Source organism: Caloenas nicobarica, chromosome 1 (genome assembly GCF_036013445.1).
Source record: "Caloenas nicobarica isolate bCalNic1 chromosome 1, bCalNic1.hap1, whole genome shotgun sequence".
In the NCBI taxonomy this organism is placed as follows: Eukaryota; Metazoa; Chordata; class Aves; order Columbiformes; family Columbidae; genus Caloenas; species Caloenas nicobarica.
In genome coordinates, this window is record NC_088245.1 from 108,245,062 (window position 1) to 108,271,112 (window position 26,051).

Here is a 26,051-nt window from a genome sequence, read left to right on the forward strand (position 1 = left end):
GTTCAGGCAGCTTCAGTAAGACTTTCCACAGTTGCTACAACCAGTCAGCGACAAGCGTTTCCAAGCTCTCAGACTTAGCAGTGAAACGAACCCGGGAAAGATGCTCAGTGTTTCTCTCACAAGTTTGTGACAACATACCTACCTCCATCGATGTTTCCTGCAGAGTACAAAATTGTGTGGCCAAGAATCCAAGTTGTATGTTTTTTGCAAATTAAATTTACAATTTTTCAACTAACCATTGAAGGAGTCTTCAACACCCAACATTTATTAAAAATTAAAAAATCAGTTACTAAAATTGCAAAATATTCCTTAAGTTTGCTTGTTGCTATGATATAAAAAGAAAAACAAAATCCCACGGCTTCAAGATTATAATATATTAACAAGAAATAAATGTACTGTCCTATGTTAACCTAAGCTTCTGTGAATCCCATAACTAACAATGGCTCTTTATTCCTCCAGGAACTTAACAGAAAACCGCAGCATTAACCCAGTTGCCCTGGAACTATGTGGGTATCTCAGAAGGATCCCATGCTTCTTGAATTGCAATCCATTGCTCTACTTATTAGACAAGGTATAGAAAATCTGAAGTCCACCTAACGTACAAGACCAGCTACTTCATTGCATGCACAGAACAGTGTACAAATACAGTTATCACAATGGCAAGTAAGGTGAGTCTTAATTATTTATCATATTGTGAACTGACAATGCTAATGTCATTATACAACAGTTACCAGGGGTATCTGAAAATCTGATTGGCCAAGAGTAGGAAAAAGCACTAGGCAACCCCTCAACTGTATCTTTGAAAAAGTGATATTGAGGTTCAATGGCAAATAGGGTAAGATATTAAGAAAAAAATTGTATGGAGACAAAAGGAGACACTATAAGCGAGGACTTGGGGATTGGGGCAGTGGCATTGGCTGGACAAGGTAACTGAGAGAAAAGTTAATAGTCAGATGAAAATTGAGATAAAGTCTGATGGGGAGGAAAGAACAAGATCCATGAAGTTCTGCAAAATACAGTCTTTCCCACTACATAAGTGCGACTGAGCACAGAACCTGTCCTGGGCAAGCACCACATAAAAAAAGTGTTCTGCAGAAAAACACTACGACCACAGAAATAAAAATGGCGTTATAATCACAAGAAAGCTGAATCACTCCAGTGGCTTGAATGCTTGGCTTCATGACCTTAATAATATCCTTTTAACATTTTACATACATATATATGTGTGTGTGTGCATGTGTGACTAATGTGTACCTATAAACGGATCCTTCATGGATAATAATCCAATACGATATTGGTAGATGCAAGTTTCCTTTGGACTGAAAAGAGATGTCAGCTGAGTTAAAACCTGGAGCAAGTGAGCAAGGCACAACTGGAGTCATCCACAGTGATACTTTATTCCAGAGCTCAACTCGCTATCAACACTAAAGCCTTAAGCAGATACTTTCTGATAGCAGTCATCTTGTTTTACAGGAATGTCATCTACATCCTTGACATACCAACATAGAACTTACGAATGTTGGCCCAAAGAGCATTCCTTAACGCAAGTGCTCCCAGAAGAGGGAGCTACATAGCAAGACAATATCCTTAAACTCGATCACAGAAGTGCATGACTTCATCTTTCAAATACTTTTGTTATACAATTAGACTGTAATATTTGTATCATTAAAGATATTTTTACATACTAAAAAAAAGCTTTCATCTCTAAAGCCTGATCTACACATTCGTCCTGTAATATTCAATTATCCTGTAGTTTTCTATTCAGTGGCACAAGCCTATAAAATGAATACAATTACACCAGTATAAAAAGTGATTATACTTGCAAATTCAAATTCATATACTACTAGAGCAGGTCAAAGAGTTGCCTTTTCCCTGCTTACAAACTCTTCTAATGTAAACTCAATTTACAGCTGCAAAAAAAGGGCTTTTGTTTCTAAAATGTATTTCCCTAGCTTCTCTGATTCTGTGAAATATCTGAATACTGTTTTTAAAAATGAAGATGCACATGATAACAGGAGTTGGACTTCATGATCCTTGTGAGTGCCTTTCAATTCAGGACATTCTATGATTCTACGATAAGGTCACATAGAAGTATTCCAATTAACTTACTTGTGATATTGTAACAGTCCTTGCTTTCCTTGACGCTTCCATAGCTTTGTGAGTAATGGAAGCATGTTCCTCCTTCTCGTCTTCAGGACTTGGTGAGTCAAAGAAATCAGGGCTTGAAAGTGATGACTGTGTAGACAAACACACACATACCACAAGAGAGACAAAAAAAAGAGGTGCAGATATGTTCACTGTGTGAGAATTTAAAGAAGGAAGAAAAGCACTTCTGTGGTGACTTTTTTTTTTAATTATCATTTTCAAAGCTAGAATACTTAAAGTCAGGGCTCTTCCTCTCCCCATCCCATTTTTTTTACATCTTATTTTTACGGCCAGAATGCTTTCGAAGCATTCACGAAATAATACTTCAGAGTAGAATTCAGCATTAATTGACATCTTTGCGTTGCTTTGTGTAAGACGAAAGCACCGTGCTGTCCGCAGGAAGAGCTGTACCCGACCTGGCCGGGAGGCTGCGCCCCGTGCTGCGGGCGCCAGCTCTGCCCCGCGATGCTGCCGCTGCCGCGGCCGCGGCCGCTGCCGCTGCCCCTGCAGGCACCGCCCGGCTGCCTCCTGCTCCGCCTCTTGGTAAAAGCGCAAACTGGGAAGGTTCTTTCCACCCCTTGTTCCTTTCCCCGCAGATTTCACAGGGCAAGAAAAACCTTTTTACTTCTCTTTTCTGTTTCTATACTTATGTACATAGGCAATTTCGAAAGCTTTCTTTTTTGTGTTCTGTTAATTTCACAATAGTCCTTACTGCTTCCCTCCAATTTGTTTTTCTTCAGCAACACAAAACACTGGTAACCGTCTGTAGTTGCTCTCATTCTGATATTCCAGAATGCAAAAAAGCACGGAAACAAGTTAAGTCCCAAACCCCAAAGCAAAAGACACTGAAAAACTAAGCAGTAGTTTCCAAAGTATGGTTTATGAGACCAACTTGTCTAAAGATAGATATTAGAGAGTTAAATTTAAATCACCCTCATGTTACAAATGAGAAGAAACATATGATGGCTCAAAGTAGAGCTGTTGAAGGCTGAAATGGTCTGTTTGTCCTCAAAATCTGGTAAAGGTCCTAGAGAAACCAAGGGAAATGCTTCTTTTGGGAAACATTATCAAAATCCTTAGTACTTAGCACAAACTAGTCTATTCCAAAGTTTTTTATAAAGGATTTTTCTGGCCTCAGTCATGGCTGGCAAGGAATACTTGGCAGCACTCAAATAAAGGGGTGCAAATCTTATAAGGGAGGGAATGTTTTAAACATCAGTATTCAAAACGCTGGCAGCCTTTTGACACTAATTTTCCTGAGCTGCATCTCTCTGCCTCACTGTATGTGTGAAGGAACGTCTGTGTTAACACAGTAAAACCACCAGGGAACACAAATAGAAGGGGGTGGGATGGAATCAGAAAAAAAGAAAAAAAAAAAAAAAAGAAAAGGAAAATTAACTTACAGACGTGAGAGACTGGGAGGGTGGTCGCCTGCCAGTAGCTTTTGGTCTGGTTGTAGTTGGATGATTAAGCTTCTCAGCAATTGGTATTACAGAGTCAAAACCTTCCAAATCTTAAAAATAAAATAGAATTGATTTGATTTTCTGGCAATTGTCCTCAAAGGGAAAAAACCCACAACTTCTTTCTCATTTCAAAGAAAACAAATCCCATTTTCCCCATTGTATCACAGTGTTCCACACATGTTTAGCCACCATGATGGCACTAAAAAAAACCTGGAAGTCAAAGGCAGCCATAACCCAGTCACCATTGCAAAGCACAATTGCCCTTCCATCTCAAACACAACAAAGCAGAGGGGGAATGTGTAGAGGAGCCTTTGGCTTGGTTTTCAGCATAGTGAAAGCTAAATGACAGCATGGGTCCTCTGGCATGGAATAAGCAATCTCAAAATTTCCATCATTAAAGGGGTTAGTAATTTTTTTCCTGAATAATAAGACAGTGCACACATTGTCTCAAGAACTGTACTGTCAGTGCTGCATCTGCAGGAATGGCTTAGGGGAGCACAGAATGAGAATGATGGAGCTGAAGTGATCTGCAGGTTCCCAGACACCTGCAGCTGGAGGCAGCACAGCTTCTAGTAGCTGTAGGTGAGAGGAATATCTCCCTTCAGTAATGCAGAGGTTATGGTAAGTAAAAACTCGGACAGGCTCCTGAAACTGTACAAAGCACAGGAAAAACAGGTCTGTTCAAGTGCAGCATCGACAGTCTTTACGGTCTGTGAAATGCACCGGGGAAGTGTTTACTGAATCCAGCCACGAGGTAGCATGTTTACATGAGAGAATGATATGAAGGCTGAAGGAATACCACAGCTTGTGATTGCATGCCTGAATCAAATGGCTTAACACCATTCATCTATTTTTATGGGTTATATCAGTTTCACTCCATTCCAAAATGCCCCACTGCAAATGTTAAGCAGAAATGAGTCAGAAAACATACAAGAGGTACTTAAGATAAATGCAAATTCTATAAAATTACTTTCAGGCATGAATCAAATACTGGAATGATATTCATTATTCAAAGACTATTTTTCATTGTGCACAGGTAGGAAGAAATAGCTTTTAAATTAATAGTTATAGGTACTGGATAGTTAATTTTCAGACCTGTTACAGAACAATGAATCTCTGAAGATACAGCTTTGTTGCTATATTATAACCATTGTACAAAATTACACAATGAGAAAACAAATGAATTAATGGGCCTCTGCAATAAACTATATGCACTGAAGGACACTTAAACTGATTCAAAGAACTCATGATTTGGCAGCTAGGAAGTAAATGGAATCAGACATTTCTTATTCAGCAATATTCTTCCAGCTCTGGGAGATAAAAAAAGAAGAAAAAAGAGACCTTCAATAGCCCTGAAATAGTCTAAGGTTATTCACCTCCAAATACTACTCTATTTTTGGACCAACTCTTTCTATATATAAGCAGTGACCCCACTGTCCTCTACCTGGTATTTCTCTCATTGCTTTTTTATTGACTGTTGCAACCTATGTCCAAAGGTAGGTCACAAAGTGAGCACTGGCAGATAAAATCCGCTCCATGCATTTTATGAATACCATGAAAGATGAACATTTCTGTGCAAAGCTTCTATTAGCAAGAAATACTGGGAATTCTTCATTTTTTTCTACTTCTGAATGCATTTCTGCTAGCTAGAAAAATAAACTAAAGCAGCCTATACCTGCACCTAATTTTAAAGCAAGAGCAGAGCAGAAGTTGGAAAGGCTCCATAGGTAGAATCTGCTGCCAAACTAGAGAAATCACAGCCATTCAGCGGATACTATAAATGAAATTCTATTTAAGTGTAAGGGACAACACTTGGTACAATGCAAAAATAGTAAATTCATTTCCAGTACTTTCATATGCCCTTTATTCCCCCCTGCCTGTTCTCCTTATTTAGATGTGGTTCGCACTCCCAAATCCACTCTGCATCTAAGGTTATTAACACTTTCCACAGCCATCACCTATGAGGTATTCATTCAGAAAAATTCCCATCTAGTAAACTGGTAACTAGTAAAAATGAGGAACGGAACCACTCAAGAGACCTCCGCTTTACTGTCATCTACACTGTAGATTCAGTAATTAATTCATTCATACTGGTTATTTGATTATTTTTTGCTGATGGAAAGCAAGGTTATATGGGTATGACTATATTATACTCACCGAGGTCATTAAATGCAGAGGTTTGATTTTAGTTTGTATTTCTGTAGCTATCAGAAATTAGGAGCTTAAATTTATATACTAAACAAAATGTAAAACCTTCCTGAGCTGGACCAAATGGGATGTCATTAAAAATAAAGTCTGGGCTACTGTATTCACAGCCCTGTTAATTACCAGTAAGGCAGCATCAGCACCCAACAGACCTGAACCCTGCGCCAGTCTGGCTTTCTCTATGTCTAGTAACAACAAACACCAAGGAAGGTTCTATTGAACACACAGAACATAGAGGGCACCCATCAATTAACAGTGCCACTCCCTAGTTAAAAAAATAGTTGATACTTGTTCCACAAATAAAAAGATGCATTCATCATTATTACTGTCTCACTGATCACGCTAGTAATTCGTGAAGTAATTCATGAGATGGGAAGAAAGACATCAGAGTAATCCTAATATACTAGTGTAGTACACATAATAAAATGTCTGGCTTACTGAGCAAACATATTTAATGAACACGAAAAATGTTAGCTGTGCAAGAATTATTCCCTGATATTCTTCCAAGGCAGTTAAGAATAGGACATTTTTCCCCATTACTATGTCCATTTCTAGACATGGTTATTTAAAGCATGATGATGCTGTTTGTAAAAAAATACCCAGCTCATTAGACTTGTAGCTTCCTGGAAAATACCCTTCAATTCCTCTCCCACACACAAAAAAAACCCCAAACAAAACAAAAACAGATAAAGAAAAAGTCAAATGCTTATGCTTCCTTCCTTACCCCTTTCACCTCCTGCATTTACTACTGTGGTATAAAATGTGGGTAGGTCTTAACTTTAATTTTACATTTAGGTTTTTTAGTCTTTGGGCAAAGTAATTTACACATAATGAACACAGAAAGCTTTTTGAATTAGCAGAGATATTTCACCTTGAGAAAACTGAAATGGAAAGTGATGGATAATAGGAAAATCAAGACATTTAGAATGCTAATGGTGAGGTTTCACAGAACAGAAATACAGTAGGGCTGGAAGAAATGAAGCAAAGGTGGCATTCAATTCATTTGAAGAAGATAATGTCACAAAAGCCAGAGAGATAGATTACATTTCGTGATCATCTTCAATACATTTAAAGGCTGACAATAGAGTTGTGAAATGGTATATATTAATATATTGTCTTTAAATACAATAACCCTGAAAGCTATCAAATGTGATAGAGATACTGCAGACAAAATCTTCTGCATTAATGTCCATTCAAAATATAGCATTAATTAAAAACCAACTCAAACAATAACCTGGATATTACTGAGAATTTTCAGAAGACCACAATTATTTTAACTACTTCGAGTGTCCAAATTCTGCTACTCTCTCCGTGCTGAACAGCATGGTACCCTTCAAGGAACACAGCTGTGCTCCTGGCCAGGGTCAGGGCAGCAGAATCTCACCCACAGTGAATTGCAGATGCTTTTTAAAGATTTGGGTAACACACTTGTAAGCAGGAGGACTCCCTGGCTGCAGGCTTACTGTGGTCAGCAGTGTAACTGTGATGTGTTCTTTGCTTTGGAACGGAACAGCTCAGCTCACCAGGCTTCCCAGGAGTTACTGGACAGCCACCTTTCCTCAAGTATATGACTATCTTTTCCCATTTCAACCCTGATTTTTATCGCTTTAATAGCTGAATGTAGAAAGCTGCCATAATGAGCTTTGCTAACCACTTGCCAGTGCCCTCATAAGGATTTTATTTTTAACGATTTAGAAGATGCCAAGAAAGAACTGAAAGGTCAAGAAAACTGAGCTAGAAGAAATGGATATGCTGTTTTCAGGCACCTCAATTTGTCACACTTGGAGAACGATTTAAATTTCTGGTTACTGCCTTTTTCTGGACCCTCCAGGGCAAGAGACCTAATTAATTTATGTAATGGACCATTAACATATCCCTGATTACAATATTTACAATTCACAACGATGTTTATGGGTGGTTTTGATTCACTGACACAAATATTACTACTTAACCCCATTGGGTAATTCTGCTCCTTTGCTTCACTATATTAAAATGATTATGAACAGCAGCATAGAAAGAAATAACTGGCTTAGGCAGATTTCAGTCTTCATTATATGAGTCACATTTTGTCCTCCAACCCTTATATTTACCAGTATTTTCTTTCTTCCAACTTTTACTTTGTGTCTTCAGGCAAAATAATTATAATATCTCACAGTATAACAGCCTGTGATTTAAAGACAAACCTGCTCCGTTCTACAACCTTTTACTGGAAATATTCTCCATCTTTTCCCCTACTGTGGGCCAAATCTTATTAGATCACTTTTTCTTCCACTCAGAGGCACAGCGATCACCTAATCTAACAAATATGAGCACGTTGCAGCTCTAGAACTGCAAGTACAGGTCAAGGAAACACGATATACTGAAGATTTTTTTTTTATGTTTGTTTATTAGATATTTTCAAGTAGGGTATTTTTAACTACCCTTCCAGGCAAGTTAGCACCAGCCTTGGAGGGAGGGACAGAGCAAGAGTATGGCTAATAACGTGGGTTCGGCCAGTGTTCCGTGATCCACCAGCAAATGCTCTGAAGATTAAAGTCTGAAGAAATATGCTGAAAAATGGACTCAGGTTAACCAGCTTTCAGGGAATCTCTGAAGAAAATTCATACCAACACTATAGGCTTCAGCAGGGATCAATTAAGGCATATGCATGCGCCTTACATTAGCACTGATGAAGATTATTAACTGCTTTCATAAATACTATGCAAAATGTGTAAAGAGCCAGGAAAAATATTGGAAAGATGTATCTGCTTGACTCCATGTGGGAAGCGCCTATGCAGCTCAGACTTTTTACAAAGCAGAGAAACTGCTTCTCGTGTGGATTAACTGAGCACTTCCATAGTTGATACATTATTTTTATTTCTTTGTGGTTTATTCTTTAAATGACTTAGCTTAAAGGCACATGATTTTAAGTGTTAGATGATTCCAAAGCAAACCAATTTTAGATAGACAAGACTTGTTTCAGGATTGCAGGATTCTGAAGTGTGTGTATATATACATATAGTTAAAAGACTTAGGATTAATCCTGACTTGCAGAAATAACTCAATACCAATAACTAATTGAAACAATTCAGTAAATTTCTGGAAGCATTAGGTTTTGATCCAGCGAGCTATTATATGTGCTAGATGTTTCTGTCATTGCCCTGGCCCTCAGATATAACATTATTTTTGGAATTAAAAAGAAAAGCATAATCTAGAAAAAAGTCAAGTTATGCAATAAGGCCTGAATGCAAGCTGTTGAAATCAATGTAATTCTACATAAGGACTACTGTTCTGTCGGTAAAACAAGGCTAACTTTCAGTGTAGTTTATGTTGCTCTAGGAACATTTTAAACTGAGCTCAAAAAGCCACTGACAATCCAGAACAGTTTATGGTACCTAAGACTTTACAATAGATGTAACTACTGTGATATAACCACAGCAATGCTGAAGATAGAGTCTTGGGTGACATGACTGTGCACTTTCTACCAACAGTCAGTAGGTGCTCTTCAAATTTCTATGGGGTTTTTTGTTCTTTGTTGTTGTTTGTTCGTTTTCTTTTCCAGACTAGAAAACCATCCTATTATGTAACTGAACATTTTGTTTTGTAACAGGTAAGGACATCACAACTAAACATATGCATTAAACTTTGCGATGACACCATCTGTCTGTAAGAACAGGTTAATGAAACCACAGTATTGACAAACAGTGCATGCGAACAGTACATGTCATGTCACTAAATTTTCTTATGGTACAATACAAGAAACGATACTGACTTCTCATTTTTGCCACCATACACTCAACTTGAACTTTTAATTTTTAAAAACGTGGTAACAGCCATGTATACATGAGGTGTTCTAAAAATACTTCTTTTTGTATTTCTTTGTTGTGCATTGTTAACTAAAGCAAAGACAGGACAGAAAAGAAACGAAAAAGAAAAGAGCCTTACCCTGATGAAATGAAGAAAAGTTACCCATGGCAAAGAGATGTAAATAGGAAAAGTTGGATGAAAGATGTGTGGAAAGGAAAGTAAAGGCATCACTGAAAACAGGGAAAAAGAAAACAAAAGAAGTGAGGAAGAATGGGGAACGGTTCCTCTTAAATAAGGCTAGTTTTCCAATGGTTTTGTGGAAAGAAGCAAAGGCATGAACAGCAGTAGTAACAGCTGCCATTACAATCAGTGACGTTGCTGAAAAGGACTTGCTCTTGTCAGTACAGATTGCAAAATTGTAATCAGTGCTGTATTATCATCAAGAAATTTCAATGTCAACTCACAACTCTGCAGAACATGCTACTGAAATCAAGTCATCCACTAGCATCTACATAAAAATAACATTTTATATATGCAACTGAGAGAACATTATGCACAGTATTACACATGACCTCAGCCTTGCTCAAGCATTTGTGACTTTGGTGATCAGTAAAGTTGGGTGAGAATGTATTTAAAGGTGTTTTTAAAGGTGTGGGGATTTCTATTATGGTGGAATATTGCTTACCAAGTAAACAGAAAAATGCCGTTTCCAAACCAAGCAATGCTTAACATACCGATCTAGAACAGGAGACCTAGACGGAATACAAGTTTGGAACCTGGATTCCCCAATATTGCTTCTCAAGCAACTTTGTGGGAGATGGCATACGGAAGGACCCTATACTTTCTGCTCCCTCGTCATAAAGGTTTTGTCTCATCATGATAAAGAAAAGGAACCAACTCAGAAATCTTTAAAAAGGTTTCACAGTATGGAAAACCACTCTCTATCCAGCTTTAGTATGGTTTGCTTTTATAACCAAAACTGTCTCTCCAGTGCTTTTGTACATCTCTCTGCTTTGAATGAGAGAACAAGGGCTTTAGACTGGTTATAGGACTGAGAAAGCAACAGCTGTTACCCCGGTTAGCATCGCTAGTGCAAAAAAGCCAGGAGAGTGCTGGAGTATTCATTTTCAGTCCACCATTCACCATCAGTACTTAGCATAAGCATGAAAGAGGGTGAGGCAACTTGCAGCTGACTGCTGCTTTTTCCTCTGTCCTCCCCGAGAGCTCTCAGTGCCCAGGAATGGCACTGGGGCTAATGGAGGAATAAAGAGGAGCCCAGTAACCAGAATAATCATAGACCTGAGCTGCTGCAAAGGCCATTTCATTTCCATTTTCTTCAAAGTCTGGTTCCAAGCCCCACCTTGTCTGTCAAAGGTCCACTCTAATACGTTGTGTAAATTTGGATTACTGAAAAGACATCAAATGGTAGATTTAATCAGATCCATTTTGACTGGAAGGATGAACCTCGAAGAAGCTGAGGTTGTCTTCCCCACAGAGTCCATGGCACTGGGGCAACATCAGTAACACATATCTCAGTTAAATATTATCTGGACTCACACTGCCCCATCCATCAGTGTTCTGGAATACACTGCACAACTCCACTTGCTCATCCATCATTTTCACTAATAACTCATTTAGCCACAAAATTTCTCCAAGCCATTGTTCTCTTTGTAAATAAATAAAAAAACCCTAACACAGTTATCATAAATCTTTCCAATTACATTGCCCCATAAACTGTCCTGAACTCCAAACCTCTCCTCACAGTAAAAGACATTAATCCACTGTGAATTGTTTTGGTTTATTAAGTTTTAATTTATTGCTCTACCCTCTCTTAAAAGGCTGTTTATTTAACAATATTTGATGGAAGCCATCAAAAGCCTCCTGAAAATTTATAGCAGTTATGATCTTTGGGTCCACTCTCATTCCAAAATAATAATTTATTTATTTTTTTATTTTCTCAAGTTGTCTAACGGGCTAGAATGACATGATTTGCCCTTGTAAATGCCACTCTGGTTTGACCCTATCAAGTTATACTTATCTAAGTAGTCACACTATTTTATCCTTGGGTTCAATAGGTTCCCCTTGTTAGCAGTTAACAGGAGGTCACCAGCTAAACCCTTTACGACATGTTGTGTGTGCGGTTTGATTTATGGACTCTTGTTGGCTCCTATTCTGCATTTAAAAAACAAAACAAAACACAAAAAATCCCCACCTAAGTTCTGGAAATGAACAAAAATTATTATAAATTTAATTTCCTTCCTAACATTTTATAGGTTGTTTTAAAAACAAAACAACAAACAAAACCCATAGAAAAAAATACAAAGCACCCTAAGCTTTTATCCTGATAGTGGTTCCAAGGAAACTAACACAAGGATTTAAAAAGTTTACTTCTGTCACACCACTATATGCTATTGGGAGTAATAGCCTTCTCTTTCAAGTAAGCAAAGGCTTGCATGCTTTGAAGCAAATTTGTAAATATGGGTTACGAACACCAAATGGTAGAATTTGACTGCATTTCCATACCATTCCTTTATATTAATCTCTACAATAAAAATATTCATGCAATATATCACAAGCTTCTAGCTTTCCATGTTTATCCCAAATGCAAATCGGGCAAAAACATACTTTTTGCTTCTCCAGAAGAATGTTACTATCCTGAACCATAGCAACAGCAGAAGGTTAAAAAAAAGCAGACATATGGATGCTGAAGAGCTCATCTATGTGAAATCAATTTAGCATTTTATTGTTACATTGCAATTAAAATGCATCTATAACTTAAAGCTCTCCTTTCAAGTCCGAAGAAAAGGCAGGTTTGACTGTTGAAAGCACACTATTCTACAGAAATGTTTTACCAGTAAAGCAGTTTGAGTAGAAACCACCACACCAAAATAACATTTAATACCACCAGCTAAAGGTAGCAATGCTTACACATCCAGGGTACCCTGGTTCTGCCTTGTACAAAAACGGGTCTCTGGCGGCACAGCTGCGACTGCGGAGGAGAGCGACGGCAGCAGCTGTTGCCAGCTTATTTGTAAGTAGAGGTAGAAGATGGCTGTCACGGCTTGTGCCTACAGCCCTGGGACAAGGGTGGGAGCACCTTGTTTCCCAGTGCCACTTACCGCAGCACCCACCCCAGCAAACATCTGTCCTGCACTGCCAACTGGAGATGGAAGGAGGGTGAGAGAAGACAGAGAAATAACCCACCGTTACTCCTTTCCAGGTGATTTCCCGATTAAACTGTTTGTGTTGCAGAAACACCAATTATTATTTTCAAGAGAAATTTAGACTGCTTTTAACTGCTGTTTGCAGCACAATTTATTCAAATTGGCCTGAATTTGGTCTCTGTTCCTTTGCATCAGAACTTGTAAAGATTACTAACTGCACCAAAATCCCTATCTTTTGCAGCATTAATATTACATCTGTTAAACAAGTATGACATTATTTTTGGCCCTCTTACTTGTTGCAAACTTTCAAACAGAAATAACAAAAACCCTCCTATTCAAAATAGCTCACCATTTTGTATTTCCTTTTTTTTTTTTTCTAAACAGAGAACCCCAACAAAACTTTTAAAAGTAAAGTAGAAATGATCCTTTAATCCTGCAGTTAAAATTTGATATATATGCACTCACATTAATTGCCAAATCCTCAATCTGCCTTTCGGATCATAACAAAGTCACTAAAAAGCAGAAATTTACAGCATAAATTTCTTAGGCAAACTATAAAAAGCACTATAACTTACCGATGTCATTGCTTCTTTCAGAGGAGTCTTTCTCTAGACTGCCGGATACTGTACTGCCCACTAATTCCACTTTTGGACTATCACTCCTGCATTTGGATCAAGAAGAGGAGATATTTTATTGGAGTTTTTGTGTGGGTTAGAGTAAATTGATAACTAACTTACAATTAATAATGAGAGAGGGGAATATTCTTCCTTTGTAGCACCAGAGTAATAGCAATGTGTCTGTCAGAGAGAGCAATCTCCAGTAAGAAGACATGCTGTATGGATTAACCTTATCTCATTTCTCCTTAACACCTGTCAAAAAAGCCTATTTTAGACACTGTAGTGTCCTGAATAATTCTTCAGATGTTCGCAGCATCTCAACATGACGGAAACCTAAGGGCAAAGGGACATTCTTCAACATCTTATTCGTTATTTTTTCTAATTAATTGGCTTGCATAAACTATAGTGATCGACGATGTAAAATACTGCAGAAAGGGAGAGAACCTCAAGCTAGCATCATGCATTTCAGTGGTTCCTGGTATTCACTCATAAATGCAGCTCCTCCACCACATTTTTGCATGTTGCCTATGAGATTAGACTACAAATATTGTTTCCACAGGTCCAAAGAACCACGATAACCTAGTCTGTCTGAGACATCTCTGGAACAGGCAAGTGTCAAGTGTTGTGATACTTTATACAGAGAAACTATTTTTAAATCGAACAAGGGATCAAACATAAGCAACATGATTATTCTTTCATTGTAGTATTTTCTATCTCACAACTACTTAAGTTTATTTTAATAATCTGATTATCGAAACAATTAATTTTAAAAGGGCCAGTGGTAGGCCAGTAGCTTGGCATTGCACAGGTCACACAGACAAATCCCTGGGACATTTACTGTGATAACAACTGTTCAATTAATGCAATAAATTGTATCTACCATCATTATCAGGTCACCTAACAAATACCAGTTTTTCCACAATGACCATTCCCAGCATAGTACTGCAACAATTATGATGTTATGTAAGGTACCCAAATTAACGATAAAACTATAGATCTGTCCCTGAAACAACCCAGACAGATGTGCATTTCTATGAACAATAATAATTAGCCATTGACACTAAAATACATAGCAAGCTCCTGAATCTTGTTGATTTTTTCATTTGTCTCTGCCTTTGATGCCATAAGCTGATGACAGATGGCCTGAACCTCAACTCATGGCAGCAGTTTATCAGCAAAACACAAAGTGGCTGGAAACCCTATTTCGGACTTCAAGAAGGCTGTGACAGAGAGCCTGAAAATTTGTGTTAAAAAAAGGAAGTCACAGATTAAGCAAACATATATCCAGCTAAACACTGTGGTAGGATGACAAGTATTGTATGAACTAAAAAAGATAGAGACCAGTTTATGACCTGAAAAACAAACTAGTCCTACACAGCTATCAGTATGGCAGGTAGTCTGCACCAGGAAGGCAACAGAAGAAATTTAGCACATTCACAGAAAGATGTATTAATTGGTGAGATGATAAATAAGGGTATTCTCCAAGTGATCTACCTGATCACTTAGTTTTCTTCTCTTTTGGTGTTTGACTTTTTTTGTTTTAATTGCTTATATATTTGTAAATCTATAAGAAGCACCATAGTTTCTTGGCTGACAGGGCAATGAGCATCAGACTGCGTACTCTGTTTTGTACACATATATTTCCCAGCAAACTGAGAGCATCATATGAGTTGGAAGCACTCTAGGAAATGTGTGAGTACAGTTTTGGAGGAGATTCTTCAAATGGTGTGATTTAGGGCCGAAAGTCACAACATTTACCATGTGACTACAAAAGATACCGATATATATGACAACAACCCCACAAAAAAACCCCAACTCTGTTGTCAAATGCCAATCTATATCCATACTGTCGTGAGAGGAGTGGAACCGTCCGTTCTTGGTTACAACATCTCCCTCCCTCTGCTCGTGCCCATGTAGACAGGCTGTCAGTTTGATCAGACAGATGATCAGCCTGAAAGAAGCCCCCCACTAATAGAAATCCCACTGCAAACTGATTAATTGCCATCTGGAGCAACTCCCTGACCCATATGGCTGAACAGTTGTGCAAATGCTGGTGCTAACAGAAGGGAGGCTGCAGGAACGGGCTGCCAGGAGAGGGAACCTGCCCCTATTAGCAGAAGCATGGACGTAGATTGGTTCAGATTAGCTGTAAAAATGTGCTTTCTGTAGGTCTTTATGGCTTGCCTACTCCAGAGAACTGAGTCATCTATAAGTTGTATAATCACAGGTCTGTTTAAATAAGCTGTGAAGCCTTTGGAGCAAATTGACAACTATTCTCCGTCCCACACGGTTTTTGTCTTTCCTACTGCCCTTGAAGTTCTAACCTGCCTCCAAGGAATAAGGATTATATTTAAATGGAACGACAATCATCACCATAAAAAGACAGTGAGATGCATGAGATGCAAGCCACTTAGAATAGAAAAAAAAGCCTCTTCTGCTCAGCAGCAGCTGCAGAAATATCATGACACTCGCTTTATAGCTACAGCAGTTTCCCCCTTCTAGGGTCATGTACTGGTTTTGGCTGGAATAGAGTTAATTTACTTCATAACAGCCCACATGGTGCTATGTTTTGGATTTGTGCTGAAAACTGTTGATAATACAAGGACGTTTTCCTTACTGCTGAGCAGTTCTCACAGAGTCAAGGCCTTTTCTGCTTCTCACACCACCCCCTCAGAGAGGAGGCTGAGGGTGCACAAGAAACTGGAGGGGAGACAGCTAGGACAGCTGACCCCAACTGACCAAAGGGATATTGCATACCAGATAACATCGTGCCTCAGCATAAAGCTGGGGGAAGAAGAAGGAAGGGGGAGATGTTCAGAGTGATGGTGTTTGTCTTCCCAAGTCACCATGACACATGATGGAGCCTGGCTTTCCTGGAGATGGCTGAACGCCTGCCTGCCCATGGGAAGTGGTGAATGAATCCGTAGTTTTGCTTTGCTTGTGTGTGCAGCTTTTGCTTTATCTGTTAAACTGGCTTTATCTCAACCCATGAGTTTTCTCACTTTTGCCCTTCAAATTCTCACCCCCATCCCACTGCAGGGAGCGAGTGGCTGTTTGGGGCTGAGCTGCCCACCGGGGTTAAACCGCCCACCGGGGTTAAACCACAACAGGTCAGCAAAAATTCTGCTGGTTCAATTTTAATGCTAATTGCCTTAGATTTTTCAGATGTGGGAAATGGATGCCAGCAGGTCTTAAAAATATTGACTATCTTATTAAACTGAACTGATTTAAAAACAAAACACCTTTATTGAAGTGACTGCTTCAATTTCAAGTTTCACATTTCTTAATTATTCAAGTCATTCAAAGTCTATTCCATGGATTATTTCATTAGACGAACTTTCTGCCCTCTTCCTATTAAACATCCTTACAAGTTAGAACTTACCAGGCAGAAAAGCTATATGAGATAAATCCATTCATTTGAATTAGCTGCTAAAGAAATTAATAGGGAAACTGCTGGCATTGAGATCATCAACCCACATCATCATCACCTTAAAAATCATCTTTCCTTCTGTGTTTTGATCCAACTACTGTTACCACTAAAATTCTTTCAAATACAATGGTATTAGACAAAAATAATGAAGCATTTTTTTCTGTGCTAGACAGCACAGTTTGGACAATTAAAGATGTGAAAGAGTTTCTGTTTAGATCTGCTTTTTCACTTTGTTAATGAGAAAACTGAAATATCTTTAAAATGCATAGTTTATTTATACAATTTTGTACTTAGAGAAAAGGAGAACAGAAGAGCAATAAACCACTCCTCTACAAAATTAATGTTTAAAATATTTATAATATGTTTAAAATATTCCAGGCAAAGGATACAACAAAAGAATAGCTACCCCATTGCATGCCCAGCCACTGAACTGAATGCTAGGGTATGTGCTGGTCTTGCCAAAAAGACATCACTTAGCTGAATCTAAAAGTCACAGCAAATATTTGGTTTTCCAAGCATGCCCAAGTGACCAGCAGGTGTGGACTCTATTTTGGAACAATTGGGCAAGCGTGTTCAAAGTCAAGAAGTCCAAAGGAAGCTGTGGCAGTGGCACCTGGATAGAAGGGTAAGCTCTCAGAGATGCATAGCCAAAGCACTTCAGGAAGATGAAACTGGCAGCACAAGGCAGTAACCGTTTGTTGGGGGGTTTTTTATTTATTTTTTGTGCCTCCGATTTCATACTGAGAGCATTTGTTTAATGAACCATAAGTGGAGGAATGAGGGGAATCAATGTCTAGGATTTCTGTTTTATTCCACTCTACCCTACACTCCATTCTGGTATTTAATTCACCATTAGCATACTTGAACGCCAGTAGTTCAATGGCAGCTAATATTTCTAACAGTAGAATAGTAAAAATATTTCTATGCCTATATTCTTATATTTCTGCAAGACATGCAGCTTGCCCATTTTAGGCAACTGCTTTTTTTCTGGTTCTCACCTATTTCTATACACTATGCATAAAGGAAGTCTACAGTGCACAACCCAAAGGCTGATGACCAAGGTAGCCATCTAGACTTGATTAGGACTACAGGTGAGGCCTTTAATTTCTGGAACCTGTGCTTTCCCAAGCTCTAGCAGAGATTAAATGGAGCTGTGTTGGCAAGTCCAATTTCTCAGTGCTCCTCAAAGGCTGTAACCACCTCTGACAAAGAGCATCATGTAACTATAGAATAACAACCAACATTACAGCATAAATACTTGACATCAGTATTCTGTAGTGGCACCAGCTTAAAGAACATTCTGTGAGGACTAAAAATTGATCTAAAATGATCAAAGAAAACAGACTGAAACAAAACTGACAGTATTTGAAAGTGCATTGTCTAATGCTGTTCTTCAGTATGATCCAAGCTTTTGCACTGACTTAGTGCCCTGGCTAAATTGGAATAATTTGAAGTAAACTAACAAAGCCAACAATAGCGCAACATGCTGATGCAGATATTTCCCACGTATTCTGCAGGGGAAACGATGCTGCAGTAACAGTGTGTTCATCAGTAGAAATGAACTTGTCATGAACAGTCTAAGAATGTTATTCTTGAGAAGATAGTTATGATCCCCTCAGATGACTAACAGGATTTTTTTTCCTTTTCTTTCTTTGAATAGAGTTTACTGTGAAATAAATTGTGACATTAACTGTAAAATCCAAATTATTTAAATGTCTGTTTTTTCCACTAATCCCAAAGCACCAAACAGAGGAAAAACAATACCTTGTATGAGTCACAGGCACAACTGGTCTTTCTGGTCGTCTTGGGGGCAAGGTACCAGGTCTATTCACAAAGGTTGCTTTGGGTGGCCGAGGTTTCTTCGGAGGTATAGCAGGAACTGAAGGCTTCTGCAAGTCTAACTGTTTTTGCTCTCTCTCTGATCTTTCTTTAAATCAATTATTTCCAGAAAAATTAAAAAAAATAACATGGATATTAGTAAGTAGAATTCATTTGCACTCCCAAATCTACAATTAAACAAGAAATCTTCAACTGTAGATACACTGTATACAAAGAAAAAACTTATCTCCTTTCCACTTCTGTCTTAAATCATTCTTTATTTGAAAGAACAAGTTTAACACAAATCAGGTATTTGCCCTGTAATTCCTCATGGCTGAAATGTGTGTGCAGTGTCTGAATGGGAATGCCATTTTTTATTTTAGTAACTTACTGGTTTCTGATATGAATGGCAAAAAATTACATACCACATGGAACCATTTCCCATGAGCACAACTTATATCAAATTCTAATATGAAACAATATTAAGTTAGAAGGTCACAGATAATTATGCTGGATTTTCTTAACATCTCTTGAACAAACAGAGAAATACTATTTCTGGAGGGGAAAAAAAAGTGTGTTTCAAGTGAACTACAGTGAAATGAAAATATAAGCATTAAACAGGACGGAAACACCTTAGGAATATCAGATCTTTTATTTAGGTTTTTAAACACAGACTTATACGCTGAATTTTTCATCTTGCCAATGAAAAAACAGATCTTTTGCAGAACTGATTATGTATAGTTAGGAAGTGCCACCATACTAATATTGAATGCCAAACACGCAATGCCTGTGAGCATGTAAAGTACAACACACATAAATAACTGTTGTAAATAATATGCTCTAAATTCATAATACAAACCAAACATGTAAACACATTTGCCACACCATACGAAACCCAGTTCTTCCTAAAGAAAGGACAAAACTCTCAAAGGGACCAAAGTTTTGCTCTCTATATCTTACTATGTCAACACCCCACTTCCCTTGACAACACTGTTTATGCTATGTCATGAATATTACACCTCTGTATACACCTAAGAGGTATTGGGGATGTTACAGGGTATTGCTTAATGGGTTCTAGGTTTCAGTCTGAAAGGATCATGGAATAAAACACCAGAAACACAATCCACATTAGATTTGGAATAGCTCAGTAAGTGACTGTTGCTCACAGGCATAGACCATTTTTCAGTACGCTTTCAGTTGCTGCAATCATGGGGTCCTCTGTAACACTGAAGCTTTTCCAGTGTATTATGTAATTTTACACACTTACTCCTATGACACTTTATACTGCGTCAGTGTCCAAGAATCTAAACTATGTATGATGGACAGGCCAGGCAGTGTAGCAACACACAGGGTAAAGAATGTTCCTGTGCCACCCGTGCTGCTGCACCACACCAAACAATTCCTGCCACTCCCCAGTACTCCAGAAATGTAAGTATGACTCCTACTACCCTTTTTCAACATTGAGAAAAGTTATAGATATTTATACTCTGAGAGAGTAACATATTTAAACTTCCTCCAGCATTTTGACAGTTGGCTTTGTAAGTTCAAAAATAGAAGGCAAAGGGTTTTATTGCTAAGATAACCAAGAGAAGTAACGCACATAACCAGAAGTAAACATAGGTAGATGAAAGTGCTAAAACACCTGTCAAATCACTAAGACATATACCCAAAACCAGATCTTGGTGCAAAGTCTGCACTTCCTGGCACTAAATTATAACTGCATATTATACATTTAGTCGTGTGCATACATGTGCCTCTTGAAAGACTGCAAGTTCAAACACTTAGAAGTTAAGAAATCCCATAAACAAACTTCTCTGTACAATCTAATAGTCCACTTAAATGTATGAAGCTTGAGACCATCTTCAGTTAGAGAATCAGTATAACTATTTTCCCCAAACTATTCAGAATGCCATTAAACCATTAAAAATTTCATTCGCTTGTCACTGCTCTGCATGGTACTGTGTCCCATTTCTTGCAATGTTCACACCTGGCTTTGAAGACAGAATTTTTTCATTTCTTCACAGGCTTGCCTATGACTCCTCTGACTATGATAATGGGGTGATTCATAAGTACTAATGACTGTATCTTCACAAAAGCCCTCTGTGATGCAGGAAAACCACCAACCCTGCTTTTAACTAGAGAACTAAGGCATATAGATGTTAAGAAAAAAGTATGCACTCATCTGGGGTATCTTCCTTGATCAAGGACCTGGGTTTTATCGAGCACAGAGCTTTTAGATGGCATTTTATGTAATCAGAGCATATTTCCCCTTGACTTTGGTTGAGGCTGCAAGTACTTAACAGCTCTTGATTGGTCCAATGAATATCCTGAATTTAGCCCAAAAGTAACAATGAGATCCTTTCCAAAATACATATAATCACAGATCTATCAGAGTGGGAAATAAACATCAGGACAACACACTTAATGAAAACACAGACTGGGAAATGAGGATGTGCATTGGTTTCATTTCCCCTGTCTCTCAGCAGAGAGCGAGAAGGAAAGCACATTTCATACCTTTTTCTTCTGTTCGATTAGGAAGACATTCTGGCCTTTCAGGAGGTACCTTTTTGATTTCATGCTTTCGATCTGTGGTACCTGTCAAAGAAGGAAAAATTTGGAATCCTGAACAAGCCAACAAGCCAGCACATAAAGGCACACTAGACTTAATTCTGTAATTTCTTAGGCTTTTCGCATTTCCTACTTTGAAAATATCGTGCTAAAACGGAACATAAATTTAGTCTCAAGTATTTGCTTACACCATTATGACAAAAAAAGCAACTGGAGGTTTATGTTTTCACAGTCCAGTTCACACTTTCCGAACTGTGCGCCTCAAAAGAACGGGCACTTTCAGACCATTCTGTGAAAAAAAAAGTTCAATAACTATAGATTTTCAAATGTGGACAGATATTTAAACTTTATAGTCCTTTAACATCGTAGACATACTTAACGGAAGAGCAATTCAATAGTGTGGAGAATCATTAGGAATAAATCAACTAATTGGGCATTTCTGCCAAGAGAATAATTAAAATAGATTAACATACAGGGCTTATTTTACATTAAGTTTTAAAAACCCTCTTTTTCAGCTCTAGTACTAGCTGTTCACTTCCACATGTTAGAAAGATGATAATAGTAGTACTGACAGTATTCTGCATGACTATTTTAATTGACAGCTTTTCGCCTGGAGGTAGAAGCCTCTGCTGCCTTCTGCCTCTGTACTAGAAACCTTGACATACTGACTTCTGTTCCTATAAGAAATATGGGAACTTGTGGCACCAGCAACGGGAAGATTTTGCAAAAATTTCCTGGCACATGCAAGATGCAATCTTCTAGTGCCCGTACTATAAGAAACACTTTACTGGATATTGGCTGTGCTGCATTGGCTAACTACTAGGTGCTAATGCCATTTCAACTCAGTAATGTTGAAAAGCACTTCAGGCAACACTATTAGTATTTCAATAAAAATTACAGTAGATGACATCCAAGAATAGCAGAGGAGGCAGGGCAGGGAACACAAGGCAATTTTTTGCTTCAATCTATTCTATTATGTGTGGTTCTGAAGTACATTTAAATTTTCTGAATGTGCTGTTGCAAATCTTCTGCAGCTGGTTCCTAGAAATCAGTGCTCATCAGAGGTGATCAGCGGCCATTGTTTCTTTATATAACTGTGGTGTTGCACAGGCAACACTTGTATCCCTTATGTCAACAAATAATACTGAATTGCCATTGTATGGTTGGACTCAATGGTCTCAAGGATCTTTTCAAAACTAAGTGATTCTATGAGCCTATGAAAAACGCTTTACTCCTGAGAGGAGAAACTGTTATTAGAAACCAATTAAAGCCTTTATCATAGAATCATAGAATAGTTTGGGTTGGAAGGAACCTTTAAAGGTTATCTAGTCCACACCCTCTGCGATGAGCAGGGACATCTTCAACTAGATCAGGTTGCTCAGAACCCCAGTTATGCAAAGCACAAATCAACATACTGATAATCTTCCACACGCGTGTTCAAGAAAAAAAAAAAAAGAGACACACATCTATGGACCTAATGACAGAAAGATTAACAGTCATCATTAACACACAGAGGGACACTCTCAGGCCACGTCTGAAACAATGAGTCTACAAAAAACTGAGGAGCTCCCAGACTCAGGTGTGCTCCTTACTGGGGTTGTGACCGTCAAATTAATCAGTACCTGCAAGGAAGCTCTGGTGAACTCCGTACCAGCTCCCAGAGGGACACAACAGAGTATTCCCACCCTCCAGTCTAGATGCACCTGTATTGCTTGTCCCAGCTACCTGGGGAAATGCCTACTGCTTTTCAATGACTATGTAAGGGACTCGTGCTCCTAACTTTTGGTTTGCCACTTGTACTATAACAACCACTTCTAATTCTCCGCTATGATTTTATGCTCCGCATCAGAAGATACCGATATTTAATTATTTAGGCTGCAATTCTCAATTCTCAATTTATTCATCACACTATGACTAGTTAAATATGGAGAAACATTACTGGAAATTGTTACCAACTATCAACAGTAAGGCCTGATATGGGGATGTGGTAAAATACAGTGTTATCTTGGTAAAGTGACAATTTGACGAAGCAGAGGATGTCAGGATGGTAAGAAGCGTAGGATGATTTTCACTTTTAAATGCATAACAAAAGAAACTCTTGTGCATAATTAGCCAGGACTTGTCAAAGACCGAGTATGGAAACAAAGAACAGCAATAGCCTTGGCTTTGCCATAGAATTAGATGGCCTTAATCAAATTGTTTGCATCCTCTATGCATCCATTTTTCCTCCTGAAAATGGGCACATTATCCTGCTATGGTGACACAGCTAACGCACTGGATGCAAACAAACATATTAAAAGCATTATGGTCCAATTATGGGAGTATAAACTGAAAGAAACATAACGTTTTACGGAGCTTTTCCAAAACGTGTCAGTTGTCACCAAGATGTCTTCAGTATGGAACCACCACTAGATGGCAAAGCTGTACTGCTCTCTCTGGGCACTGTTACTCACTGCTCTTAAAATCAAATCTATGTTTTTAGGAGTCTCAAGACAGAGTGAAGAATAAACCACGGGTATTAATAAGCAAACCAAATATTCATAGTCATGATTCTGCAGTCAAAGAACTGTGTGACAAATTCAAACTAGTTAAATTATAGCCTATTGATTCACAGTAAATTGTACACTGGTGTAACTTGTTCTTCTATTAATAGATCAAGACTGTAGGAGAGAGCAATTTCGTTTTTAAAGCACTGAAAGCTGTAACAGACCACAGTGACAAGAAAAATAATCTAGCTAGATTGGATGGGTTTGTTGTTAGTTTTTTGTGTGTGTGTTTTAATGCGCACCAGCAGTGGGGGAAGTGGTAGTGCGGCTGCAGAATTTTAACAAACCCACTGGAGTTAAGGGATTAAAGAATTCCAGCCATAGTTATGTTTCCACCGTAACTGCAATACAAATGAAAACTCTGAGAGCATCCCATGCCTTGAGACTCATGATTTTACATGAATGCAACAGGAATTTGGTTTCTGAGGTCAGAACTGTCAAGCACATAGATACTTTAACTGTTTTGAAGTTTCATGGAAAAAATAAATCATGCAGGTACTTTTGAAAATTTGTATTATGAAGTAATTTTAAAACTACAAATAAAAGTGGTTCCAGCTCTCAGTATTTATACACAATTCAGTTTAACACATTCCAAAACCAGCATTGCTAGCACTTATCCATTTGGAAAACATAATCAGTCCCTTAAAACATTTGCAAGACCATTATCTATATAACTAGATGCAGGATAACTCCTTTAAGTTTTATACTTATGACTATAAAGTATTGAAACCCAAGAATCTTAGTATGGCATAGAACCTAGAGACAGACAAACAGCTCCAGCGTTCACGCAGGTCTGCAAGATTTCAATTGTAACTCAGATGGGGCCATTTTATTTCAGCCAAGTTCTCTGACGCTATCTTACAGATATGCAAAAAACCTCTTTATCTCTAGAATAAAACAGTTCCGTAGCTGTACAGTGAATGCAGTTTCCTCCTGCAGGTATCACTAGAGTCCGACATACTATGTCCATACTGCAAAGACATGCGCACAGTCAACTTTAGTCAAGGAACTGGAGAACTTTTAAAAACTGAAGTATCATGCTTGCTCCAAATTAACACCGTTATGGGCGAAATACATTTTTTTAAAATGGTGAAGATGGTTGCCTGCAATACCTTTAAAAAGCACATCGCAGTCTTTCAGGGTTATTGTCTTTGTACAATTTGATTCTATTTCATTAGTTGCTGTCTAGACACCTCCTGCTTATCAATTTTGGTACAGAGGAATTCTATATAAATTTGAATACGCTTAATTTAGACTGAGATGTGCTCACTGACATGTGCTGTACAAAATCAGCTGCACCTTACCTGATCCTTGTTTGATGACAGGAGCTGATGGAGGTGGTGGTTTCTTCGGTCTCTAAAATTTAGTAACAAAAGTAAACAAACTGCTTCAAAATGCCTGTAAATCTCATTTATACAAAGGCTGGAGTTAATAATACATTGCTTAACATTAATAACCACAAGACTTTAGACTACAGATCTGCCTTATATTTCCCCTGAAATAACTTAATTAAATTGAATTTGAAGAGAGAAAATAGCATTGACAAATAAAATGACATTTTTCTTCTTTTGCAATTGAAATGTCTTGCTGAGGAGAAATAAATTCAAGTTTACGTGCCTTAAGATTAGAGAAATACATGACCTTTGGTTTACTGAAGAAATCCATTTATTTAAAATTTAATCTGGTAAATATTCCAAGACCTTTTGGAAACAAACAAACACCAAAAAAATCTAGATATGGCAAAACCTGAAGTGTGTTTTTTCAGGCTCATAAATGGAGCAAAAATGCATAACACAGTAAATGCTGCAAAGGTTACATTTTATTCACTTATTACTATACATTTACAGCTTCAATTCTAAAAGGCAGTTATCAGAGTTTCAAGTGCCTGGTGAATTGAAATAAATTATTCTAACCAATTTGTACTATTTAGTTTCACCGTCTCTGTTATGACTATTTCCCTAACAGATCTGTAATGGTATGGCTGTGAAACACGACCATCAAATCAGTGCCAGAACCATTTCTCTTCACCTGCAGGCTAGGAGAGGAGTGGCTTTGCTTTCATCTCGATGTGTGTGTACACACACACACCATACTGGCACTCACCATATATATCTTGGAATGAACACAAAAACAAATAGAGCACCATACTGGATCAAGTGACATACCTTAACTCTCACTCTTAAAATATAAGTAAATAAAGAAAAAAGAAAATAAGACCTAGGTAAAAATATTTGTTTTCTTCATTTCACAGAATCACAGAATCACAGAATGTTAGGGATTGGAAGGGACCTCGAAAGATCATCTAGTCC

General features: G+C 38.1%; 1 protein-coding gene across 3 annotated transcripts in view; it reads right to left on the minus strand.

Annotated features, from left to right (window-relative positions):
• Nucleotides 1-26,051, minus strand: part of SH3KBP1 (SH3 domain containing kinase binding protein 1) — a 236,335-nt gene that overhangs the window by 7,026 nt on the left and 203,258 nt on the right. For all 3 annotated transcript variants that reach the window (XM_065646473.1, XM_065646464.1, XM_065646482.1), the window contains 6 exons: nucleotides 25,047-25,098; nucleotides 21,143-21,223; nucleotides 18,575-18,737; nucleotides 13,339-13,424; nucleotides 3,549-3,658; nucleotides 2,110-2,235 (listed from right to left, as the gene is read on the minus strand). In XM_065646473.1, the coding sequence (XP_065502545.1) occupies nucleotides 2,110-2,235; nucleotides 3,549-3,658; nucleotides 13,339-13,424; nucleotides 18,575-18,737; nucleotides 21,143-21,223; nucleotides 25,047-25,098 (618 nt within the window). The remainder of the gene's footprint in view (nucleotides 1-2,109; nucleotides 2,236-3,548; nucleotides 3,659-13,338; nucleotides 13,425-18,574; nucleotides 18,738-21,142; nucleotides 21,224-25,046; nucleotides 25,099-26,051) is intronic.